Raw genomic sequence first — 21617 nt, forward strand, 5'->3', positions numbered from 1 at the left:
TTCAACAGTTAACTAATGTATACAAGGAAAGTAGTCAAGTGGGACAAAAAAAAAACTGAACCATGATGTCTCTCATTCACCAGATCCGCACCCATAAAATATCGCCCATGATTAACCTAGTCATGATGAGTGTGATAATTGAATACAGCCAGTGAACCCTACATCTTCGAAAGAATTTCAATTAATACTGTCCTACAGCATGTTCTCTGGAGCCTAGTTTAGGTTAGGTTTGGGGATATGTAGCCACCATAGTGACTACGCCACTAGGATCCTTCCGGTCCATTGTGATCATCCATATATCAGAAAAAGAAGTTGAGAGGTACCTGAAAAAGACAAAAAGAAACGAAAGAAAATAAAGAAAAAAGAGCTTGGAAAAATAATAATAAACAAATTATTAAAGAGGAGAATGACATGTAAGAAAAAAGGAATGTGGTGGTATTTGGTGATGGTTAGAAAACCGCCAGAGAAGCAGTTACGCTTATGGGTTGCGCCGTCCCAGCCAATTTAAATTTTTGATGATGTTATTAATGATTGTTGGTTTCATGTTTGAGTAGAAGGTTAAGCTTGGAGGAAAGCATACTCCAGTTAAACTATGTCGATTTCGAGGTATCATCGGGCAGCGGCATAAAATATGCTCGATAGTCTCCGTTTCCTCCTCATCTTCACAGAGCCTGCAATAGGCCACGCCAACATCTTGCCATTTGGTGGTAAATGATCGGATGTTGCAATGACCCCCGTCAATACCCTAATTTCTGATTTGCTCAAATTTAAGAGTGAAGTTGTTCTATTTGTTGATAGAGTCGGCCAAATGGCCCTTGAAACATTGCACCTTGATTCATTGTGCCATAGTTCCTTGGCTCGTTCTTCAAAGAACGCTCCGGAAAAAGTAACATATAGGTGCTTTGATAGAATCAGTGGTTGCAAGACTTGTCGATTGCGATGCATGCCTTGCCAGTTCATCTTCCTTCTCGTTTCCCATAATGTCACAGTGTCCCGGTACCCAGCCATTCTGATCGCGTATATTTCAGCTTGGAAAACGTTACAGTCGCTGTTCAACCTGTACATACAGTGTCCCTGTATGTAGTCGGACAGCGTTTGTGAGGTTCTCCAAAGCAATTCTACTCTCAAGCACGGCCTCAGACTTGATGTTGGAGGATTTGATGGCTTTAAGAGCCGGCTGACCACCAACGAAGATAGTCGCCGGTTCAAAGATTTCTGCATCCAGACTTTTTATCAACTTTGCAGCCATTCTGATCGCGAAGATTTCAGCTTGGAAAACGCTACAGTTTAACCAGTATGAATATTCGAGACAAAGCTTTTTGCAGTAGACGCCAGCACCGGTACCTTCTTCCATCTTGGAACCGTCTGTGTAGAAAGCCAGACCGTCCAGAGGAGGGTTACTACGGATCCAGTCATCTCTACTAGGGATAACAACCTCAATATCTTCAAATCTTTGGACTATCACCAGTCCAGTCGATGAATTTCCCCTGTGGATTTAAGCTAAGGTTTGGTCCTAGCTCCTGAAGAATGCATCCATGTTGGAGCGCCAACAATTCAATTCATGTAGCCTTAGGGCACTACGTGCTGCTTGACCTTTGATGCTGAGTCTCATGGGCAAGAGCCGCTTGCGGTGTACTTCTAAAAGCTCCAGTTATCAGGATCGAGGCTGCCCTCTGCACCTTGTCTATGCTGCCGGAGTTCGATTTATGTGTATTTAGCGCGTGCCACCAGACAAGGCATCCGCGGGATAAGATGGGTCTCACAACAGCATTATACAGCCAGTGTATAATAGCTGGATTCAATCCCCAGCTCTTCCCAATCGAATTCTTGCATGAATAGAGTGCAATCATACCTCTCTTCGTCCGTTCCTCAGCGTTCCTTTTCCATCTCAATTGTGAGTCCAAGATTGTACCTAGGTATTTAGCCTCAGGAGATAGATGTAATTGTACACCATCCAGTGTTGGTGGCACGAAGTCGACGAGCTTACGCTTCCAGGTGAACAGTACCAGTTCTGTCTTCGTCGGATTTACACCAAGGCCCAACGGGACAGCTTTGATAAGGCTCTTTGCATAAGCTCCGAGATTGTAGACAAGAATTTGCCAGTTATTAGTACCTCTAGTTACTGTTTTCCTTATCGTCATCTCCCCAATACTGTAATTAATGATCCTGCTCTCCAGCATCCTCTTTATCCAGCATATCAGGGTTTCCGGAGTATTGACCTTTCTACGCGAGAGATGAATGGACTCAAGTTTTACATTGTTGAAAGCTCCCTCTATATCCAATAAAGCTGCCAGGGTAAAGTTTGAATTCTCCATGTTTCTCTCAGAAAAACCCACAACCTCATGAAGAGCAGTCTCCACAGATTTGCCTTTGATTTGATACTGCTAATGGATTTGGGGTCCTTGGGGAGTATCTTACGGAACCTGGCAGCGTCGTTTACTCCCTCTACAGACTCACAGAAACAAACCCATGATTTTTTCTTGGCGCGTTTGATTTCACTCTTGTATTTGTTGAAACTCGCTTTATACGATTCCCAGTCACTGTCAAGTTTCGTCGCATGCGCCCTATTATACAGCCTTTTGGTGATTTTCCGCAGTTCGCCAAGATCCTTGTTCCACCACACCGGTTGGGATTTCTTCCCAGGATAAGTTAATGGACAGGCATCCTTATGGCAGCGAAGAAGGGTTTCCGTTAGGTTGGACACTTTAATGTTTAGCTCAGCAACTGTTACTATCCTTCCGGTGAGTGTCAGTTGATGGTTCGTCAGATCAGTGAACCTGCCTCAGCCCGTGCTTCTCGGGTTCCTATAAGGATTTTGGCGGGGTCCGTCGAAAGAGATTTCGAAGTATATCCTCATATGATCCGAAAAGGAGCATTTGTCAGATACAGGAGAGTGGCCTTCTCTCTGCCGTTCTCCAATCGCACCGTACACATGTCTCCATTGCTATAATTAGATAGAAAGATTAGATTAAGGTTCTTCCTAACTACAACACAGGTCCTCACCTTGTCCCCCTCGGAGACCTTATTTTTGTATATTCCTGGACTAAAACAATGTCCACCTCTGAGTTCGTGAGGGACAGGAGTAGTTCGGCGGCAGCTGCTTTGCAATGATGCAGATTAATCTGCAAAATGTTCGCGAGGTGGACTCAGTCGAAACCGAACCCATCCTGAACCAAAGTTCAGATTTCCCTCACGAACTTTGAGGTACTCTTCCCCTGAGGAGTCTACCTTTACATCCATCCCTCCATTCTCCTTACATAGGGTTAGACTTAGGACAGTCCAGTCCTTTGTAAGGAGACCTGTGTTCTGGAGCTCCAGCATCCTCATCGGAAGTTCCTTGTCCACGGGGGTGGGGGAACCCATGCTGGGAACACCTTCCTTAATGGAATCTCTGCTACGGAGACCGCAGCGATTTTCGCCCCCTCCCAAAGGTCGTTTAAGCCATTAACAGTCTTCTTAAGGCACTCTTGCGAGCTCTTGTTGAGACATTTAATGACCTTAATTCCCTTCTGGAGGAAGGCACTGTCAAACTGACGGTCGCCCTGGTCTACCTCCGCAGACACAATGGCTCTTCGAAGACGAGTCTCAAAGAGCAACCAGTGACTTTCGCTGATTTTCCCGAAGGCATCAGCTCTGTCGATGATTGCAACCAGAAGATCGTCATCGGTTGCCATTGTGGCCGGTTTGGCATGGGGTTTCCTACGTCCCTGATCGCAGGCCTCGGTGGTAGCTTTTACCGAGGAGGTGGACGCCTTCTCAGTACTGGTGCTATTTCCCTTGGCTTTGCGATCAAGAACACCAGCATAGGAGTCCGCCGGGTTGACCACCTGGGAAGTCATCGTCTTCTTTGGCGAAGGCTGTGGGCCTTCTGAAGAGCGAACCCGCTTCACTGATTTCAGCTGTGAAGATTTGTTCGTCGATGGTGCCTTAGGCGATCCTCCCGTCGTGACTCCCGAACAGCCTGTGAGGGTCTCCGAGACCTTCTGTTCTTCCGCTTTACCTTTATCTTCACCAGTTGACTACCCTTACGTGAGGCTTTTGGTGTCGGATTATGCCCCTTGTCCTTTTTCAGTCCTTTCTGAATCGGGTTTGGCTTCGGAACGGCTTTAGGTTCCACCGTACTGCCAGATGCAGTGGGCTTCACTTCCACTTCTTGCATGTCACCGCAGTCTCTTTCGAGTCTTTGGCTGAAGCAGCGACAGGGTCTGGGAGGAAGATTTTGTCCACCAGGAGTTCACGTCTGGGTGCGTTAGGATAAGTTCTTTCTAACTTCCTAACATACTTCAGCTTACTCTTGATGAGGAAAATCTCCCTCTCCGAATGTGAATTCGCGTCCCTTCCCACGAACGTGCGCAGATACGAAATCGCACGTTTATAGTGCTTCGTATGTGAAGCCTCTTTGGCGGGTACTACCTTAGAGTCGGTGTCCGTCGATAAGGTCTCCTTGGATTCCCCAACGCAGGCCGGTGACTTAGGGTCAGTGGCTGTTGTTGGAGTTTCCGTTGATTCCTCATCGTTGGTCATCGACTTAGAGTCAGTGACTGTTGATGGAGCCTACTTAGATTCTCCATCAACATCCATTGACTCGGTGGCAGCCTACCTCCGAAGCTTAGTATCGGCAAGTGCCGATACAGGACCAGACTGAATCGGGTTTGTCAGAGGTTGCGAACCTAAGTCCACACCCTCTTCGACCACATCACCGTCAATAGACATATCATCAGACCTCCTAGTAGACTCAGCTGGGATCACCGTGTTGTCCAGTTCGTCGTCATTGAGGCTGAGATTATTTAACATGTCCTCTGGTGGCATGGTCGGAACAAGTCTCTCTAGTTGGTCGAGGAGTTCCCTACTCTGCTTCTCAAGACTGTCCCCGATGATTTGGAGATTTTCGTGTAGGTCGTCCCCGCCCGATACTACGGACCTGTCAGCCGTGGACTGATTTACACCAGTCATGGCTAGAGCGCTGTCCTTTGGAATTGCCGGTTCGTCAACTACATACATATATTCCTAATCGAATTTTCTGTTTGTTTGTTACCCATCTTAGTTGATTGATTTAGGGGAACTACCCCGATCCATTTTGGACCACGTGGGGTTTAAAGAGAATAAACCCCCAGAAGGGGGAGAACCGGTTCCACATAACTTAGAAACCCCCTTCCCATCCGCCACCCGGGAAGACGCGCCTAGTAGGAGATTGGCAACTCCCCTGGGCCTCTAGAGCCTAAAAACGGCGTCCCTGCCGGTTGCGTGGGTATTTCGCAAAATGCATCACTGTCCGATTCCAATCCCTGCTTGTCTTTTAAATGCGCAGTGTGATTATCGATGCTTTTAACCAGTCCCTGTTCGAATAAATCATTGTTTACGGACAAAATCACACTTGGAGATAAATACCGGAACACCAGGGGATGGTGGTCGGAGCCAACAATATGCCCTTTGAAACATGGTGGTTGTGGAGTCTAGGCCAAAGGGCATTACTTTCCACTGAAATGGACCAGGGTGTGCGTGAACCAACTTTAAATGAAAGGAGCTGAAACCTAAAAAGTTTTTGCCCTTAGTTGGTCCAGTATGGGGAATCGAACCCACGACCTTCAGCGTGCAAGACGGGTGTGCATACCATTGCAACACGGTAAAACCATGGGTGTATAAAATATTGCAGAAGACAATAATCAGTATAATAGCACGTTTATATGCATATAACCGGATTTAACAAACCCACTGGGTTTAATAAATGTCAACCCCATTGCGTATATTTCAAATAAATCCTCATAAAGAAGGTTAACCCTGCAAAAGGCTATAATATAAACACGGCCTAAGCCCTTTTCCTCAAATAACCCCCATAGAAGCATACTTCCCGATTTTCGGTATTTTGAAGGTTGTGTCATCAATATCCCATCGAAACGGATGATATTTAATAGTCAGTTGGTGGTATAAAACTTTTCACCTGAAATTTTCCGGTATTGTTCCATGTTTTTATATAGACCCCATGGAAAGGTCCCTCCCAATTTTCGGTATTTTGAAAGTTTTAGCCACATTATTCAACGGGAATAAATGAAATTCGGTATTTAGTTTTCGGTGGAGTTACGAAACTTTCCCTAGTCGGTATTGCCCAATTTTATGTATTTCGCTCAATTCGGAAAATTGTAATATTGGTCCATGTTTTGAAAAAAAAGCAAAAATGTCGCCCCATATGAGCTGTTTTGTAATAAAACGAAATTAAACTAATTGTTCCTATTCACTTCAATACAGTTCGTGGTATAGGGTATAAAAATTTCGGACCAACTGAACTTAACGTTTTTCTTCCTTGTTATTTATAAAGATTTCTACTTATATACGAATCTTTTCTGTTAATTTTTTATGTAATTTTCAGTTCTTAATAATAAGAAAAATGTGCTACTTTCCAATGAACGGAAACAAACAAAATGATTCCCGTACCAATCACACAAAGTCACAAACTTTTCAGTTTCTCTGAATTGTGCAATTTTCTTGGTCAAAAATAGGTGTGTACGATAACTTTCCCAGCAATAATTACTCAGTCAGTTCCAGCAACCTCTCTCAGTGAATTTTGCTCTCTCAAGCAAGAAAAATTGCAGAAAGTTATCGAACAGCATTTTGCAAAAACTTGCAAGAAAGTCAGCTGTTTCCGAAAATGTATGAAATTTGTTTTTGTTTTTTTTTTTTGATATTTTAAACCAAACGGAACAAAAACATAAATTTTAAAATTGCAGTTTACTTATATAATGCTTCAATCTTATCCACAACGCTTTAGAATCTAAAAAAATGTGCAATAGTGAAATTTTCTTGGTCAAAAATGTTAACATTTCGAGTTGTTTACATTGAACAGGTGATTAAAAGTCAGCTGATCAGACTGCAAATTTTTGCGGGACAAATTTTCACAGAAAAAAAGTTCTCAGCCACAAAACTCTCCAAAAATCTCTCCAAACTCACTCTCTTTTGCTGGATAATTTTGTTATCGAACAGCATTCAGTAAAAATTTGTACGCATTTGTACAAATTATTGGGTTATCGTACACACCTAAGCTCTGTTCCTTTACGTGCAAGAAACTTCAAGTTTTACAATTTTTTACTCAAAAAGCGTTCCTTTACTTCAGACACCATACAATTCATAGGGAAGTAGATTACAACTTTTGTTACTTTTGCCAGTTTTATCATTTTCAAAAGTAAAGCAACAGACCCCTAATGTTAAAATTTCGAGTTGTTTACATTGAACAGGTGATTAAAAGTCTGCTGATCAGACTTTCAAATTTTTGCGGGACATTTTTTCCCAGCAAAAATTTGCAAGTTCTCAGTCGCAAAACTCTCCAAACTCGCTCTCTTTTGCTGGATAATTTTGTTATCGAACAGCATTCAGTAAAAATTTGTATGAATTTGTACAAATTTTTGGGTTATCGTTTTATTGTTATTGTTCCTTTACTTTTTTAATGGTAAAAGTGGTAAAAGAGAAAAGTGTCAAAATTTCTGAAAATTGCTCTCTCATGAACATTTTTACAAGAAAAGTAAAGGAACGAAAAAATGGTAGATCTAGTAGCAATGTCAAACAGAAACATAAAAAAATCAATTTTCGTCTTCTATTTCACAGTTTTTTATTTAGTTTTGTCAGCGTTCGACTTTTTCTTCTGTTTTTCGTTCATTTTTTTTCTTCATTGTGAAACAATCGTCAAACAAAAGTCGAAAAAACAGTTCTACCATTTTTACCTGCAGAAATTTTGCTGGTAGCCTGTGGTAGAAGAGAAAGGCATTTTCGCTCTCTCCCTCTCTCACTCTCTTAAAAATTGCTGCCAGTTTTACCACTTTTTGGGGTTAAGGAACGCTTTGCAGGTTAAAAATGGAAACAAATGGTAAAAATGGTAATCTCAGGTAAGTAAAGTAACACAGCTAATATAATAATAATTGTTCCACAAACATCCCATAAGCGACAAGGGAGACTTCTCTCATATCAATGAGTACACTCCGATTCATATTAGCTCAATCATATGTGACCTTCAGTTTATCGCCGAGTCCGATCGACTGAAAGACACCACATTTGTAGAGAAGTTTTACATGGCTGAAATACTCAGGAAATGTCGCCAACATTACTGTGGGGCATTTTGCCACCGTTGAAAAGTGTTTTGATGTTGCCTGGCCGGGGAATCGAACCCTCGACCTTATGTGTAAAAGGCGGGTGTGTATACCATTAAACCAGCATCGGGCAAAAAGGGACACACGTGCCCTTGATGAGAATAACAACAGAACAACCACCACTCAGTCTTCGTTCAGAAGTCAATGAAGAAGGTTCTGTTGTCGCTTGTTTCAATGATTTTTAATTTTAGCAATTCATTAACGCACACACTGTTTGTGGAGAGAGCGAGAGAGAGAGAGTCGTATGCGTAAGGCCGCAAACAATGCGTTTGTATTGGTGCCAATACCTGCATTAAACTTCAACAAAACACGCATGTCGAATTGATCGATCTTCATATGACCTTACCCAGCTAGCATTTGGAAGTGACTTACTCACTTCCTCTACCAAAAGTAATCGCTTTCTGAACTTCCTTTCTATAAAAGAGCGATACTTTATCATTTTACAATAACAAATGTATTACTGTTCAAATTAGATCGATCTGCAAGAACTACCTAGTGTCACAGAAGAAGATGAAAATTCTGCATTTGATTGTTTACACAAACAATTTACATTGTTTTACTATTTCTTCTCGTGAGAGAGATAAGGTGAGAGTTTTACAGCTACTCCAAGTATTTGAAATATCAACAATAAGAAAAATATCAGTCAGTTTGATATTGTAAGTGCGAAAGGTTCGTGGAAAAGTGAAATTGAAAAAATTAAATTAATAATTTAATATTTAAACATTTATAAATTGAAATGCAAAAAAGTGCAGTGACTAAATAATTGTGAATGATAAAAAGCAGAAAAATAATAATATGTATTGTGTATAATGTGAGTTTCCTCATAAATGTGTCTCATGCGTTGTCTTTGAAAGAATCGCTTTAGTCCAGAGTCGAGAGTCACGATGGCGATATTTTTATGAGGAAACGAATGCGTGGTTCATTTCTTCCCGTACGGTGTGCCTACATCAATTAGAATGCGATATCGCGGATGTGTGTTTCTATCGCCCGGGAGTGACTGCTTCGGGTAATGGGCGATAGAAAATGCTTGCTGGGTACCCTGCCAGCAAATGGAAGTGAGTTTCGCACTCCCTCGCCTAAGAGGTCACTCCGGAGACACGCCAAGGAAGATCGTTAGTGAATTACACAAACAATTTCTATAGCCTTATTGTGATTACGTTTTATCGCGTATGCCGACACTTCGGAGTGACTTCTGAGTGACTTCCAAGGCGATTGTTTGCATTTATTTAATGATTCAACACATTTGAACAAATATAGAACATTTTCTATCTGATAATTATATGAGGCGGTGGTGCAGTGGTAAGCATTCTCGCTTTGCACTCTGAAGGCACGGGTTCGCTTCCCAAGTCAGGCAACAGAACATCACATTTTTAAAATGACACAATTAATGTAAGCGGAAATTGCAAAGAATAATTTCTCTAAAAGAGAAGAAAAATGAAAAAATAAATAAAAATAAAAAAATTAAAAAAATAAATAAAAAAAAAAACAAATAAAAATAAAAATAAAAACAAAAAGGAAAAAAAATATATATTTTTTAATTTCTAGAACTATCGCGGAAATTATCTTCTAGAAGTGTCGCTGGAGTGACTTCCAAGACGACACGCCGGCGTGGTTCATTTCTTCACAACGGAGGTCACTTCAGGGTGACTTCTGCGACTATCGCCGCGACTGTTTTCATCGCCCTTGGCGACACGCCTAAGTCACTTCCGCGATAGTTTTTGCTTGCAGGGTATTATATTATTCATGTGAGCTTATTAAATACATAAAAAGCTTGCCTTTAAGCGAGACAGATTAAAAAAATATTTTGCCCAATTTTTTGACAAAAACAGTCAATTTGTTTTCGGTAAAGTCAAAATTTTGACTTTGACAGCCCAAACGTTTTTAAGAATATTTTTTTAAATTCTGTTTTATTAGGTTCCTAAAACGCTTACAAAAATATACTATGATCGGTCCATCCGTTTTCGAGCTATCGTTAGCACCGAAAAACGCTTTTACAAAAAGATGGTTTCGCAGATAGTCATTTACCTCAAGAATATGCACTATTTTTCAACAACAAAAATTCCAAAGATATTATAAGATGTGTTCTTTGAGATGAAAGAAAGTATAGTTGCACCGAGTCTTAGCAAATTCCAATCTGTTACTATTAAATCGGGGTCACATTCTACAAGTCTGGAAAAATGTAATACCTGGTTCATAATAGGCAAAACTTCGTTTGAGGTTACCTTATATGGAGTTATTGCATTTAGTAGTATAAGGGCCATTATTAAATCCTTTGTTTTACTATTGGATAGATTTGAAAACGCAAAAACCCCAATTCGCATGCATTAAAAGTGCAATTTTCACACTAAACGTTAATAGAAAGAAGGTCCTCCTTCAATTTTAATCATTACTTTGAACTATAAGTTAGCCGAATCTGTACGCAAAATCCAAACTATAACAAAAGAAGAGTTGTAATAAAGGGGGTATTTGGGTCACTTTTATAGTCTATTCTCTTATAATTTTGATCTAGCATTTTAATATAAAACTCCAAAACAGCAAATTTTATTTCAAACTTTTCATTTTCTGTTGAATGTAAGTCCCAATTTACATTAGGCGAGTTTACTTGCGGCAATTGTCAGTTTGATGGAGAGAGAGGTGAGGTATATGGTAACCCTTTGCCTCTCAACACCCTCTCTCGCCCACAAACTGACAATTGCCGCAAGTAAACTCGCCTAATGTAAATTAGGACTAATTGTCTGCTTTTGTGCCTACAAATATTTATGAAGTTTCGAGCTGGTACGATTTATTTTTGTAGTCGATGTCAATATATTGGTGCTCTTTTTATTTATTTTTTTATAAAAAAACACAATTTAAGTTGACACTCGGATATAAATAGGATAAAACTGAACTATCTGCTTGAAATTCATTCTTAAGGTTGTTATTTATAGGTAAAATATATGCCAAAAATAGACAAAAAACCTCTAGCTTGGTATGATTCCGTTCACACCAATTTATTATGATTTTTTTTTATTTATGAACACAATGCATGAATCTTTACCAAATTCTTAATTATCAGAAAAATATATTTCAAAACCCAAAAGTTAAAAGTGACAAATAAACTACTAGGAGGACCTTCTTGGCATTAAGTTTTAATGTGAAAATTATATTTTTAATGCGACTAAATTGCTTTATTTTACGTTTTCAAATCCATCCAATAGTAAAAGTAAGCATGTAATAATAGCCCAAAGTCTAATATTTGATATTTTATAAAATATTGTTTAAAATTATTAGCATGAAAACGGTCCAAAAGGGATTTGGGCCGCCAATCGGCCCAAAAATAAAAATTATTTTTTATTCGGCCCAAATTTGGGCCGAAATGCCCAAAACGGCAACACTGTTACTAATTGTTGCTGCGAAAGTTATCATACAGACCTAATGCACTACGTACTATTAAAAACAACATACACACATTTTTGTTTTATTAAATAATATTAACGTTTTATTTTGCTATTTACTTAATTTTGCATTTTGTAAAAAAAATATTAATATAATAACATTATTGGAATTACCATAAAAAGAACAAAACAAAATAAACATAATAGGTAACTTATGCATAATTTAATGAAGAGGAAAAAAAAAATAGAGAACAAATAAAAATAACTCTTAACTAAGTTGTTCGTCGTTTTTAATACTTTAGCAATTAGATACATACATAAATACAATTAATTGAATATTGAATACATACGTTTTGTTATTTTTTAATACAACTCAAGATACACAAAACGTACATATTGCTAATATACTCAAAGAGTGGCATAACTCAAAAAATGCGTTTTCTGAGTTAGCAATTTCTATTTTTTCTACGATTTCTACTTCATCTTGTTTCAAATTTGCATGGTCATATCTCCAAAACTCAACGAGTTACAGCTCATTTACTTTGGGTTTGGCACAATTCACCAAAAAAGTTTTTGGAGTTTGTGAAGCACTAAAACACTTCAAATCATGCTTAATCTTGTTTGCAAAATATAGTCCAAGAAATGTTTTTGTGTAACAATATTTTTAATTTGGGAAGTCAAATTTCAATCGCCAACACAAAACGCGTTTTTCTCGAAACCGGATTTTTTGAGTTGTGTCACTCTTCGAGTAAATGAGCGATATGTAAGTATTTCTTTTCGTTATGATCTATTCTTTAACTAGTTCAAGGTTTCAATTTTTTCCTGCGGAGAATCTGCCACAGGATTCTTTTCCGCATCTTCATTTTCGCCTAGCACTTTCGTATCACTTTCGTCACGGGGACGTCGTTTCGAATTTTCGGGAATTGCTCTTAGGTACGTTACACTTCCACCGCCGATGGCCGAAACACTTTGGGCCTGAGGTTCCGATGGAGAAGATATTATTCTCACAGATGGTTCCGATGGCCTGGCCAACAAGGATCGAGGATGGGCCCGTTGTGCTGCTATATACTGGGCATGCGGACCCTGATGCTGCTGCAGTTGGGCAAAACGCATTAATTGCTCATAATTGACTGGCAGTGCTGGGGGTTGTGGTGGTGGTTGATTGCGATATTCGGGATGATCTTTAACGTACTGCTCATAGGGGACAGGTACGGGGACGGGTACAGCAGTTACTGGATAGCCAGCATCTACCAAGGCTTGGAATTCGGCTTGAGTCAAGGGTTTTCCTCCGGGTGGTGGTAAATGTAGTTGTTTTAAGTCTTCTATTGTTTTTTGTTTGACGGGACGTGAGGGTGTTGCAATACCTGTTCCCTGGGAGACATAGATGCTAGATTGTGATGGAGAGGAGGCGGGTAGGGGTAGTTGACGTACATCTGTGGCGGCTTGATGAGAATATTTCGTTGTAACTGCTGGGGTTGGTGGTGCAGTGGGTGGTGAGTGTATATTTCGATGGGGATCTGGTGGACTGGGATAGAAGTGCGTAGGCTCAGCAGGGGCTGTAGATGGAGATGGTCTTTCGGCTTCGTATTGAATAGGTTGGGCATACTTGCTGGGGGCAGGATAGTTGACTTCGTTTTGATGGGTTTTTACTGGGGTTGGTGTCGTTGAGAATTTCGTACCATACTTATGACGAACTGCCTTGGGACGTGGAGAGGGCAATGCCTCTTGATAATAAAATTGCGATGCCTGTACCGGTGGTTGAGAAGATGGTGGATAAACGACTGGCCCCAATTTCTTGGCATCAATAACATGCTGAGGATAGTTACCAACAGGCTGTGGATAATTGCCCAGACGAAATAGTGATGGTACAAATGGTTGACTGTTAACATCGGTTAGGCTGTTCGGGGCAGATGTGCTGGGAACATAGGCTTTGGCTGAGATTGTGCGCGGCGAATGCGTTTGCACTGTTGGTGCCGGTGCTGGTGGGGAGGGCGTGATGGTATGTCTATGGTGATGATGATTAATAAGTACTGAGGGTTCATTTGAGTTGTCCACAATCTGAACGGGTGCAACATGGGGTTTGTTCGAGGCGAATAAATTTTCGATTTCTTTTTCAAGGGAAGATTTTGCCAAGGGGTGATTGGCGAGAGTTTTGTAATTAATTTGAGGTCGATAATAGGCAATTTGTGGGGGCAAAGATGGTGGTACTGGATGTTGTGGTGGGCCGGCAGCTTCCTGTTCCAGTAACTGTTGTTGCTGGTTTTGTTGTTCCTGTATGGGATTTTGGGGAAGTGGCAAATATTTTGGCCCACCACGTGATCTTGGCGTTTGGTATTGTACATATTCCGGTTGCAGCTGTTGTTCATCATCTGTCGTTTCAATTCGCTGACGATAATGACCCAGACCATGAGAATGTTGGGTAGATTTTTGTGCGGCTGCCTGTTGTGCATGGGCCTGTGCATGGGCCTGTGCATGTTGCTGCTGGTGGTGTTGCTGTTGCTGTTGTTGACGTCTAACTTGATCTTCATGATAAGCTCTGGCCTGCAGTTCTTCTTCCAACAGTTTCAAAAACTGCTCCTCAGGTATTATTTGATATTGTTGATGATTGGCCGCTCCACCATTCGGTTGCTGTTGCAATGCAACTTGATAGGGAATTTGTGGTCTATAAATTTGTCCTCGTGGTTGCAAATGAGTTGCCGGTACAGGTTGTTCAACTGCCACCGAATAACGTTGTTCGGCTTCTTCGACTTGACTATTTGCTGATGATTCGCTTTGATGACTACGTGCAGCTGATTTCTTATTTTGGCCCGCTCGAGATTTACCTTGGTTATGTGACTTGTGCTGTTGTTGTTGTTGACGATTTATGTCTTGCAGATAGGCGTAATGTTGGATCTGTAAAGGGAAGAATAGTAAATTTAAAGAGAATAATTGTGAATATTGATGAGGCAAGTTATTCAAATTATGAAAATAAGATTAAATTATTTTACAAAAATTGGTTTAAAAAAAAACTATATTTTCCTTTTTAACCCTAAACCTACATATATTCAAAATAAGTGCGGATCCTGCATTGTGGGGTCAAATTTGTTGGGGATGATCTTTAACGTACTGCTCATAGGGTACCGGTACAGGAACGGGTACAGCAATTACTGGATAGCCAGCATCTACCAAGGCTTGGAATTCGTCTTGAATCAAGGGTTTTCCTCCGGATGGTGGTAAATGTAGTTGTTTGAAGTCTTCTATTGTTTTTTGATGGGACGTGAGGGTGTTGCAATACCTGTTCCCTGAGAGACATAAATGCTAGATTGTGATGGAGAGGTGGCGGGCAGGGGCAGTTGACTGTGTTCAAAAACATACTAAGATATTTTCACACTCAATATTTTGTTGGGTCCTATTGAATTCTTTTTAGATTAATTTCTTCGAGTTAAGGGCTATTAGAGGATCCCTTTGACATTTGTAACGAATTCAGTTCTTGTGTCCGTGGGTAAGTCCATACTTTACGAAATAATGGTTCAAAACTTTACAGAATCCTACGGTGACCAATTAAAATGGCGGGTGGACACGACAGCTATAGAAAGGAGTGACTACCAATCTTGGATCATTCTCACGTAGGTGGGTTCTCCTACACCGGATTGACCCAAAACCTCACTAAATCAGTGTTCCGGTCAGCGGTTGCATTTTCTGTGTTGGAATTCTTTTGGTCCGTTCCGGGACGAAGGAAAACCCAGGATGTGCTCGCAACCACCACATATAACCTTCGGTGAGATGCAATAGATGTTGGGAGTGGATGCATGTCAAGGGTTGGCCTGAACTTGCTCATTTGCGGGACTACGATAAGTACTATATTGCTGCATGCTGCGAAAACCCGTCATCAGTACACGAGGTCGCGGCGGTATAGGAAACCAAGCTCAAAACCACCTGCAGCTTACAGCACTGTGATGATTACAGCGTGTTATGGAAGGATCACACCAGTAATGGTGGTGGGGAAATAGCCTTCCTGTTGCACCAGTTTGTTCAGTACAGACCTATGTATGTCGCTTAGGTTTGGCTCCAATGACCCGACACATGGAATGTGTAGAGGCAGCAGTTAGGTGTGAAATTGCCGACTGCCTACATCCCGCCTACTTAATAGCTGTACTCCAGGTTGGTGTGGTACTGTCGAGGTAGAGTTCCTTAACGTATACATCCCGCCTACTTACTAGCTATGCTCCAGGTTAAAGGTCCAACATTAGTCCGCTTTTGGAAGGTTATAGCCGACTGGTCTTAGGGGGCATTCATGAGTTGTGGCATTCGGTCCTAGGTAATGACCAGAGGGATATAGTGCTGGCTGAGAATATTGATAGCGATAACGTAGAGCTATTAATCTTCTCAGCCAGCGCAACCAATGAGGATGCTCCTACCAGAATTATCGAGAGTGTGTTATAGTTCGCCAAACATCGTGTCACCTGGTCTGACAAATGACGTCATTTGGCAACTTGTTATTTCTCTTGGGTCAGATCATCTTCCCATAATCGTCTACATCAGCAGACCGCCCGACTTCATCACCTCTGAAAGCCGCACTTTCGTTAATGTCGAGTTCAACAATCACCGCCTCAGAGAACTGCACAACTCTTCTGATGTTCGGGTAGCAGAAATTATGTTCCAAGACATAATCGCAGCTGCATCCGCTCGCTATATAGCTGCTGGTCGCATACCCGAAGTGAGACCAAATTTCCTAGCAGAGGTGGCAGGGCAAGCAAAAGAGTCTGATGAACTTCGTCGAGTCAACCCCATTAAGCCCAGAGTTAGAGAGCTGACACTGGATGTAATGGGGTGGTAGGGTGGAGCACAAGCGGCCAGATTATCCGAAGAGTTGAAACATTGGAGCCGAAATTAGTGAATTTACGGTTAAGTCACTCTCGAACCCAGGAAAGAGGGAAGATAAGATCTTAGTCACGTTTGGCGACGTTACGCTGACAGATTCGAAGAGGTGCGCAAGTTTTTTAGTCGACAATTTGTCGAGCATCCACCCCGGGAGTGACGGAACGAAGAGAAGAGTACTACGTCGGATTAGATCTCTTCCCGCCGAGAAGGAACCACCGCAATTTACAATGGATTAGCCACGTTACGCTAACAGATCCCAAGGGTCGTGTCAGTTTTTTAATCCACAATTTGACAATCACCTCGGTCGACAAGAATAGTACAGGCCGCATTAGATCTTCTCCCATCAAGGAGGATGTGATTAGGAACGCTGAATCATACAAAGCGTTAGGTCCTGGCGGTATCGCGATGGTAATGTTGAAACAGCTGGATGAACCGGGAGTTGAGTATCTCACAAAATGTCAACCGTATCGTACATGAAGGCTGTGAAAATGGGTCGGGTGGTCCCGTTACTGAAGTCAGGCAAGGATGTCAGCAAAGGAGAATCGTATGGGCTGATTTCGCTTTTGTGACTTGTACCAAAGACTCCTGAGGCTTTACTCCTCCTTGGCGACGTTACGCCCACTGATCCGATGAGGTACGCAAGTTTTTTAGTCGACAATTTGTCGAGCATACACCGCGGGAATGACGGAACGAAGATAAGAGTACTACGTCGGATTAGATCTCTTCCCGTCGAGAAGGAACCACCACAATTTACAATGGATTAACCACGTTACGCTAACAGATCCCAAGGGTCGTGTCAGTTTTTTAATCCACAATTTGACAATCACCTCGGTCGACAAGAATAGTACAAAGCATTAGGTCCTGGCGGTATCGCGATGGTTATGTTGAAACTGCTGGATGAACCGGGAGTTGAGTATCTCACGAAAGATCTCAAACTGTCGCTAGTCAACCGTATCGTACCCGAAGTCTGTGAAAATGGGCCGGTTGGTCCTGTTGCTGAAGCCAGGCAAGGATGTCAGCAAAGGTGAATCGTACGGATTGATTTCGCTTTTGTGACTTGTACCAAAGTCTCCTGAGGCTTTACTCCTCCTTGGCGACGTTACGCCCACTGATCTGATGAGGTACGCAAGTATTTTAGTCGACAATTTGTCGAGCTTCCACCCCGGGAGTGACGGAACGAAGAGAAGAGTACTACGTCGGTTTAGATCTCTTCCCGTCGAGAAGGAACCACCACAATTTACAATGGATTAGCCACTTTACGCTAACAGATCCCAAGGGTCGTGTTAGTTTTTTAATCCACAATTTGACAATCACCTCGGTCGACGAGAATAGTACAGGCCGCATTAGTTCTCCTCCCATCAAGGAGCATGTGATTAGGAACGCTGAATCATACAAAGCGTTAGGTTCTGGCGGTATCGCGATGGTAATGTTGAAACAGCTGGATGAACCGGGAGTTGAGTATCTCACGAAAGGTCAACCGTATCGTACCTGAAGGCTGTGAAAATGGGCCGGGTGGTCCCGTTACTGAAGTCAGGCAAGGATGTCAACGAAGGTGAATCGTACGGGCTGATTTCGCTTTTGTTACTTGTACCAAAGACTCCTGAGGCTTTACTCCTCCTTGGCGACGTTACGCCCACTGATCCGATGAGGTACGCAAGTTTTTTAGTCGACAATTTGTCGAGCATACACCGCGGGAGTGACGGAACGAAGATAAGAGTACTACGTCGGATTAGATCTCTTCCCGTCGAGAAGGAACCACCACAATTTACAATGGATTAGCCACGTTACTCTAACAGATCCCAAGGGTCGTGTCAGTTTTTTAATCCACAATTTGAAAATCACCTCGGTCGACAAGAATAGTACAAAGCATTAGGTCCTGGCGGTATCGCGATGGTACAGTTAAAACATCTGCATTAACGGGTAGTTGAGTATCTCTCGAAAGATCTCAACCTGTCGCTAGTCAACCGTGTCGTACTCGAAGTCTGTGAAAATGGGCCGGGTGGTCCCATTACTGAAGTCAGGCAAGTGTGTCAGCAAATGTGAATCTTACGGGCTGATTTCGCTTTTGTGACTTGTACCAAAGACTTCTGAGACTTTACTCCTCCACAGCAGCAGAAATAGCTATCAACGTGCCGATCATCAGCATTGGATCCGTAATCTCCACACATATTAGTTGAGGACTCTACAGGTTCAAGCCGTGTGATATGACAAAGTGGTGGAACACGACTTTTTAAAATCTTTCGATACTGCTCAGTACTCCATGCTGTTCGAGGGCATTGAGCAGACTATCCTCCGGCCAAGTTTGAATTGCTGCCTAATCAATTATATGTGTGGATGGCAGGAACAAGAAGTCAAGACCCCGTATTGTGAAACAAAGGGTTCTTCAAGGAGGAGTGATATCTCCAAAATTATTTAAACTCTACCTTTCCTGTATTCCACCTCATTCCAGATGACATTCAGATCGGTGCGCATGCGGATGATATCGGCGCCTTTTTCCTTTTTCCTGGCAAGGAATATCAAATATCCGCCACTAAGCCTACGACCACTCTGTTTTTCCCATGGTCTGCGAAGATGAACAAAGAGTTGAATATCCTGGCCGATGGTCGACCACTAATTACACCAATATTCTAGGGGTCACAACTGACAGTATGTTCACGTCGTCCGTGCATACCACAGCTATCTGCGACAGGCTGAGATGTAGGAACAAGGTTCTCAAGCCCCTGGACAGAAGAACTTGGGTTGCAGACAAAGACCACACATAACGCGATAAGTCGGTCTTGGGTAAGCTATGTGATGTCAGTGTTGTCCACGATGGAAAATATTCAAACCTGTCAGAACGCCGTCCTGAGAACAGCAACATGGTGACAGACAAATAAACATTTTGAGCACATATAATGCGATAGGTGGGTCTGTGTTAAACTATGCAACGACAGTGTGGTCCGCGAACATAAGTGCAACACGATGGAAAAATATTCAATCCTGTCAGAACGCCGCACTGAGAACGGCAACAGGGTGTCTCCTCATGTCATCTTTGGCTCATCTGCATGAAGAGACAACGATTCTTCCAGTACTGCAATTCAGTGGCATGCTCTCGTTGCGGTACTTGCTTGACTGTTACCTTGGGTAGTAGGATGACCCTAATTACCATGTGGTGGATAGAACCTCCCCACCCAGACATGTGAGGAGGTATCTTCATGATCTAGAGAGAGATACAGGTCGAACAATATAAGAGGGAACGCCTACATCAGCAAGTTTACAGTCGCAAATGCCATAAACAACACCGGTCCACTGAGTACATGCCCCATGTATGGAAGCTGAAGAACTTCAGCTGTCATGACAAACCAGACTTGTTTTGTTTCAACTTCGTTCGGGATGATGCAGCAGACTATATTCTCATAGGGCATGGATTGATGACACCGGGAAAAACATCTGCCCAGCATGCGATATAGGCCAGCACGACACCCTGCACCGTTTCAAACGCCCCACCAAATCTACTCAACTAACTACAGTAGCTGTGTGGTTACAACTCTTTGAAGCAGCCATATTTTTAGACCTAGAGATAGAGCCAGAGCCGGATTAAGCAAGAAAACGAACTGTTTCAACAACCAAATAAAGATCAATTATCAACATGGGCTACCTTCAGGTACTTCTTCAAGTTGAAACTATTTACGTTTACATCCAATTTAAAGCCACTTCTCGGATCATGTTAGAATTTTAACAACAGACCACTTTGTGTTTGAAAATATTATAGCTGGTGGTTTTTAGGTGCCCCGTGGTTCAATTGTATGCAGACCCCGCTTTGCACACTTTTTTGCACAAATTTTTAACGTTGGCAAATTATTCCTCAATGAAATGTTTGCGACATTTCCTGAGTGTTTCAGTTATGTAAAACTTCTCTACAAGTGGTGTCGTAGGACACGCCGTTCGGGCTCTGCGATAAACAGCAGGTGCCATATCATTGAGCTAATACGAATCGGGGTGCACTCATTGATATGAGAGAAGTCTCAGTTGTCCCTTGTGGAATGTTTGTGGAACAAAAAAGTCTTTGTCATCATCAGATGTGCCCTTCAAATGCCACAATATTTATGGCCACTCCTTTATACATTTTCCGCACATAAGTGCAGTTATGTCCAGGTGTTTACTGAAGGTAATATTTGTGGTCTCCAGTACACCAATATAATGTGATTTTCCGTACTTCTCCCGAAAGCTTCAAAACCCTAGCAAAAATGAGTAGACCGTGTTAATGGGATCTGTCTGTCGCAGAATAATTATATCCTAAGCGTTTTGGCTAAAGTTTTAGAAATAATGGTTTTAGAACCCAAACAAGGTGCATTGAGTAAGGTTATTCAAACAGATCGAATGTATTTAGGAACTTTTCAGAATTTTGAGGCCCTTTTTGAACATTTGAACTTACAGGCAAAAATGTGGATTAGGATTAAAGTTCAAAAGTGTTGCGGAGGAGGTACTTGAAGAAATGGACCGACATAGTCCAGTATGAAAGTGGATCTTATTTCGGGAGTCATATCTTTTCCATAGATATCGCACCCACTATTCATTTCAGTGGGTTATCGTATAACATTTGGACCAGTGTGCCAGGAAGCATGAACTTGTCGCCGGAAAACATAATATCGCTGTAAAGAGGACCACAACGCATAGCATCGGTATACATTTCCAAAGGATCTTCGAACAGACCCTAAACTGCACTTAAACAAAAATGTTTAACTTTTGCAGGGAAGGTACCTTAAGAAGGGGACCAATATAGGCCATTTTTGGAAGTTAAACTAAATTTGGACAAAATATTAGAAGATCCTAAGTTTGGACCAAATTGGTTACCCCGTTCAAGAAAGGATCTTCGAACAGACCTTAAACTTCACTTAAACAAAAATGTTTAACTTTTGCAGGGAGGGTACCTTTAGGAGAGGACCAATATGGGCCACTTTTGGAAGGTAAACTAAATTTGGACAAAATATTAGAAGATCCAAAGTTTGGACCCAATTGGTTACCTCGTTCAAGAAAGTGTATCGTGCTTACCATTTTAGTAACATTTTCGATCTGTTCCAGAACTGCAAGAACCTACTCATTTTTAATATTTTTTCCGATAACATAAAGGAAAAAATGTTATCGCAGTAGAAAATAGTAGCTTATTGCAGGTTCTGGAACAAAGCATTTTAAAATTTTGGAGGGAAGTACTTGAAGTTGTAGACCGGTATTACCCATCTTCGAACTGTAACTAAGTTAGGACAAAATATGT

At 41.7% G+C, this 21617-nt stretch overlaps 1 protein-coding gene across 1 annotated transcript in view; it reads right to left on the reverse strand.

Moving 5' to 3' along the window:
• Nucleotides 1–11581: 11581 nt before the first annotated feature.
• LOC141400771 (uncharacterized) overlaps nt 11582–21617 on the reverse strand; it is a 51398-nt gene continuing 41362 nt past the window's right edge. Inside the window, exon 3 of the mRNA XM_073980261.1 lies at nt 11582–14398. Coding sequence (XP_073836362.1) covers nt 12305–14398 — 2094 coding nt within the window. The 3' untranslated portion in view covers nt 11582–12304. The remainder of the gene's footprint in view (nt 14399–21617) is intronic.

Source organism: Musca autumnalis, unplaced genomic scaffold (genome assembly GCF_047663935.1).
Source record: "Musca autumnalis isolate F117 unplaced genomic scaffold, ASM4766393v1 scaffold_4, whole genome shotgun sequence".
Classification (NCBI taxonomy): Eukaryota; Metazoa; Arthropoda; class Insecta; order Diptera; family Muscidae; genus Musca; species Musca autumnalis.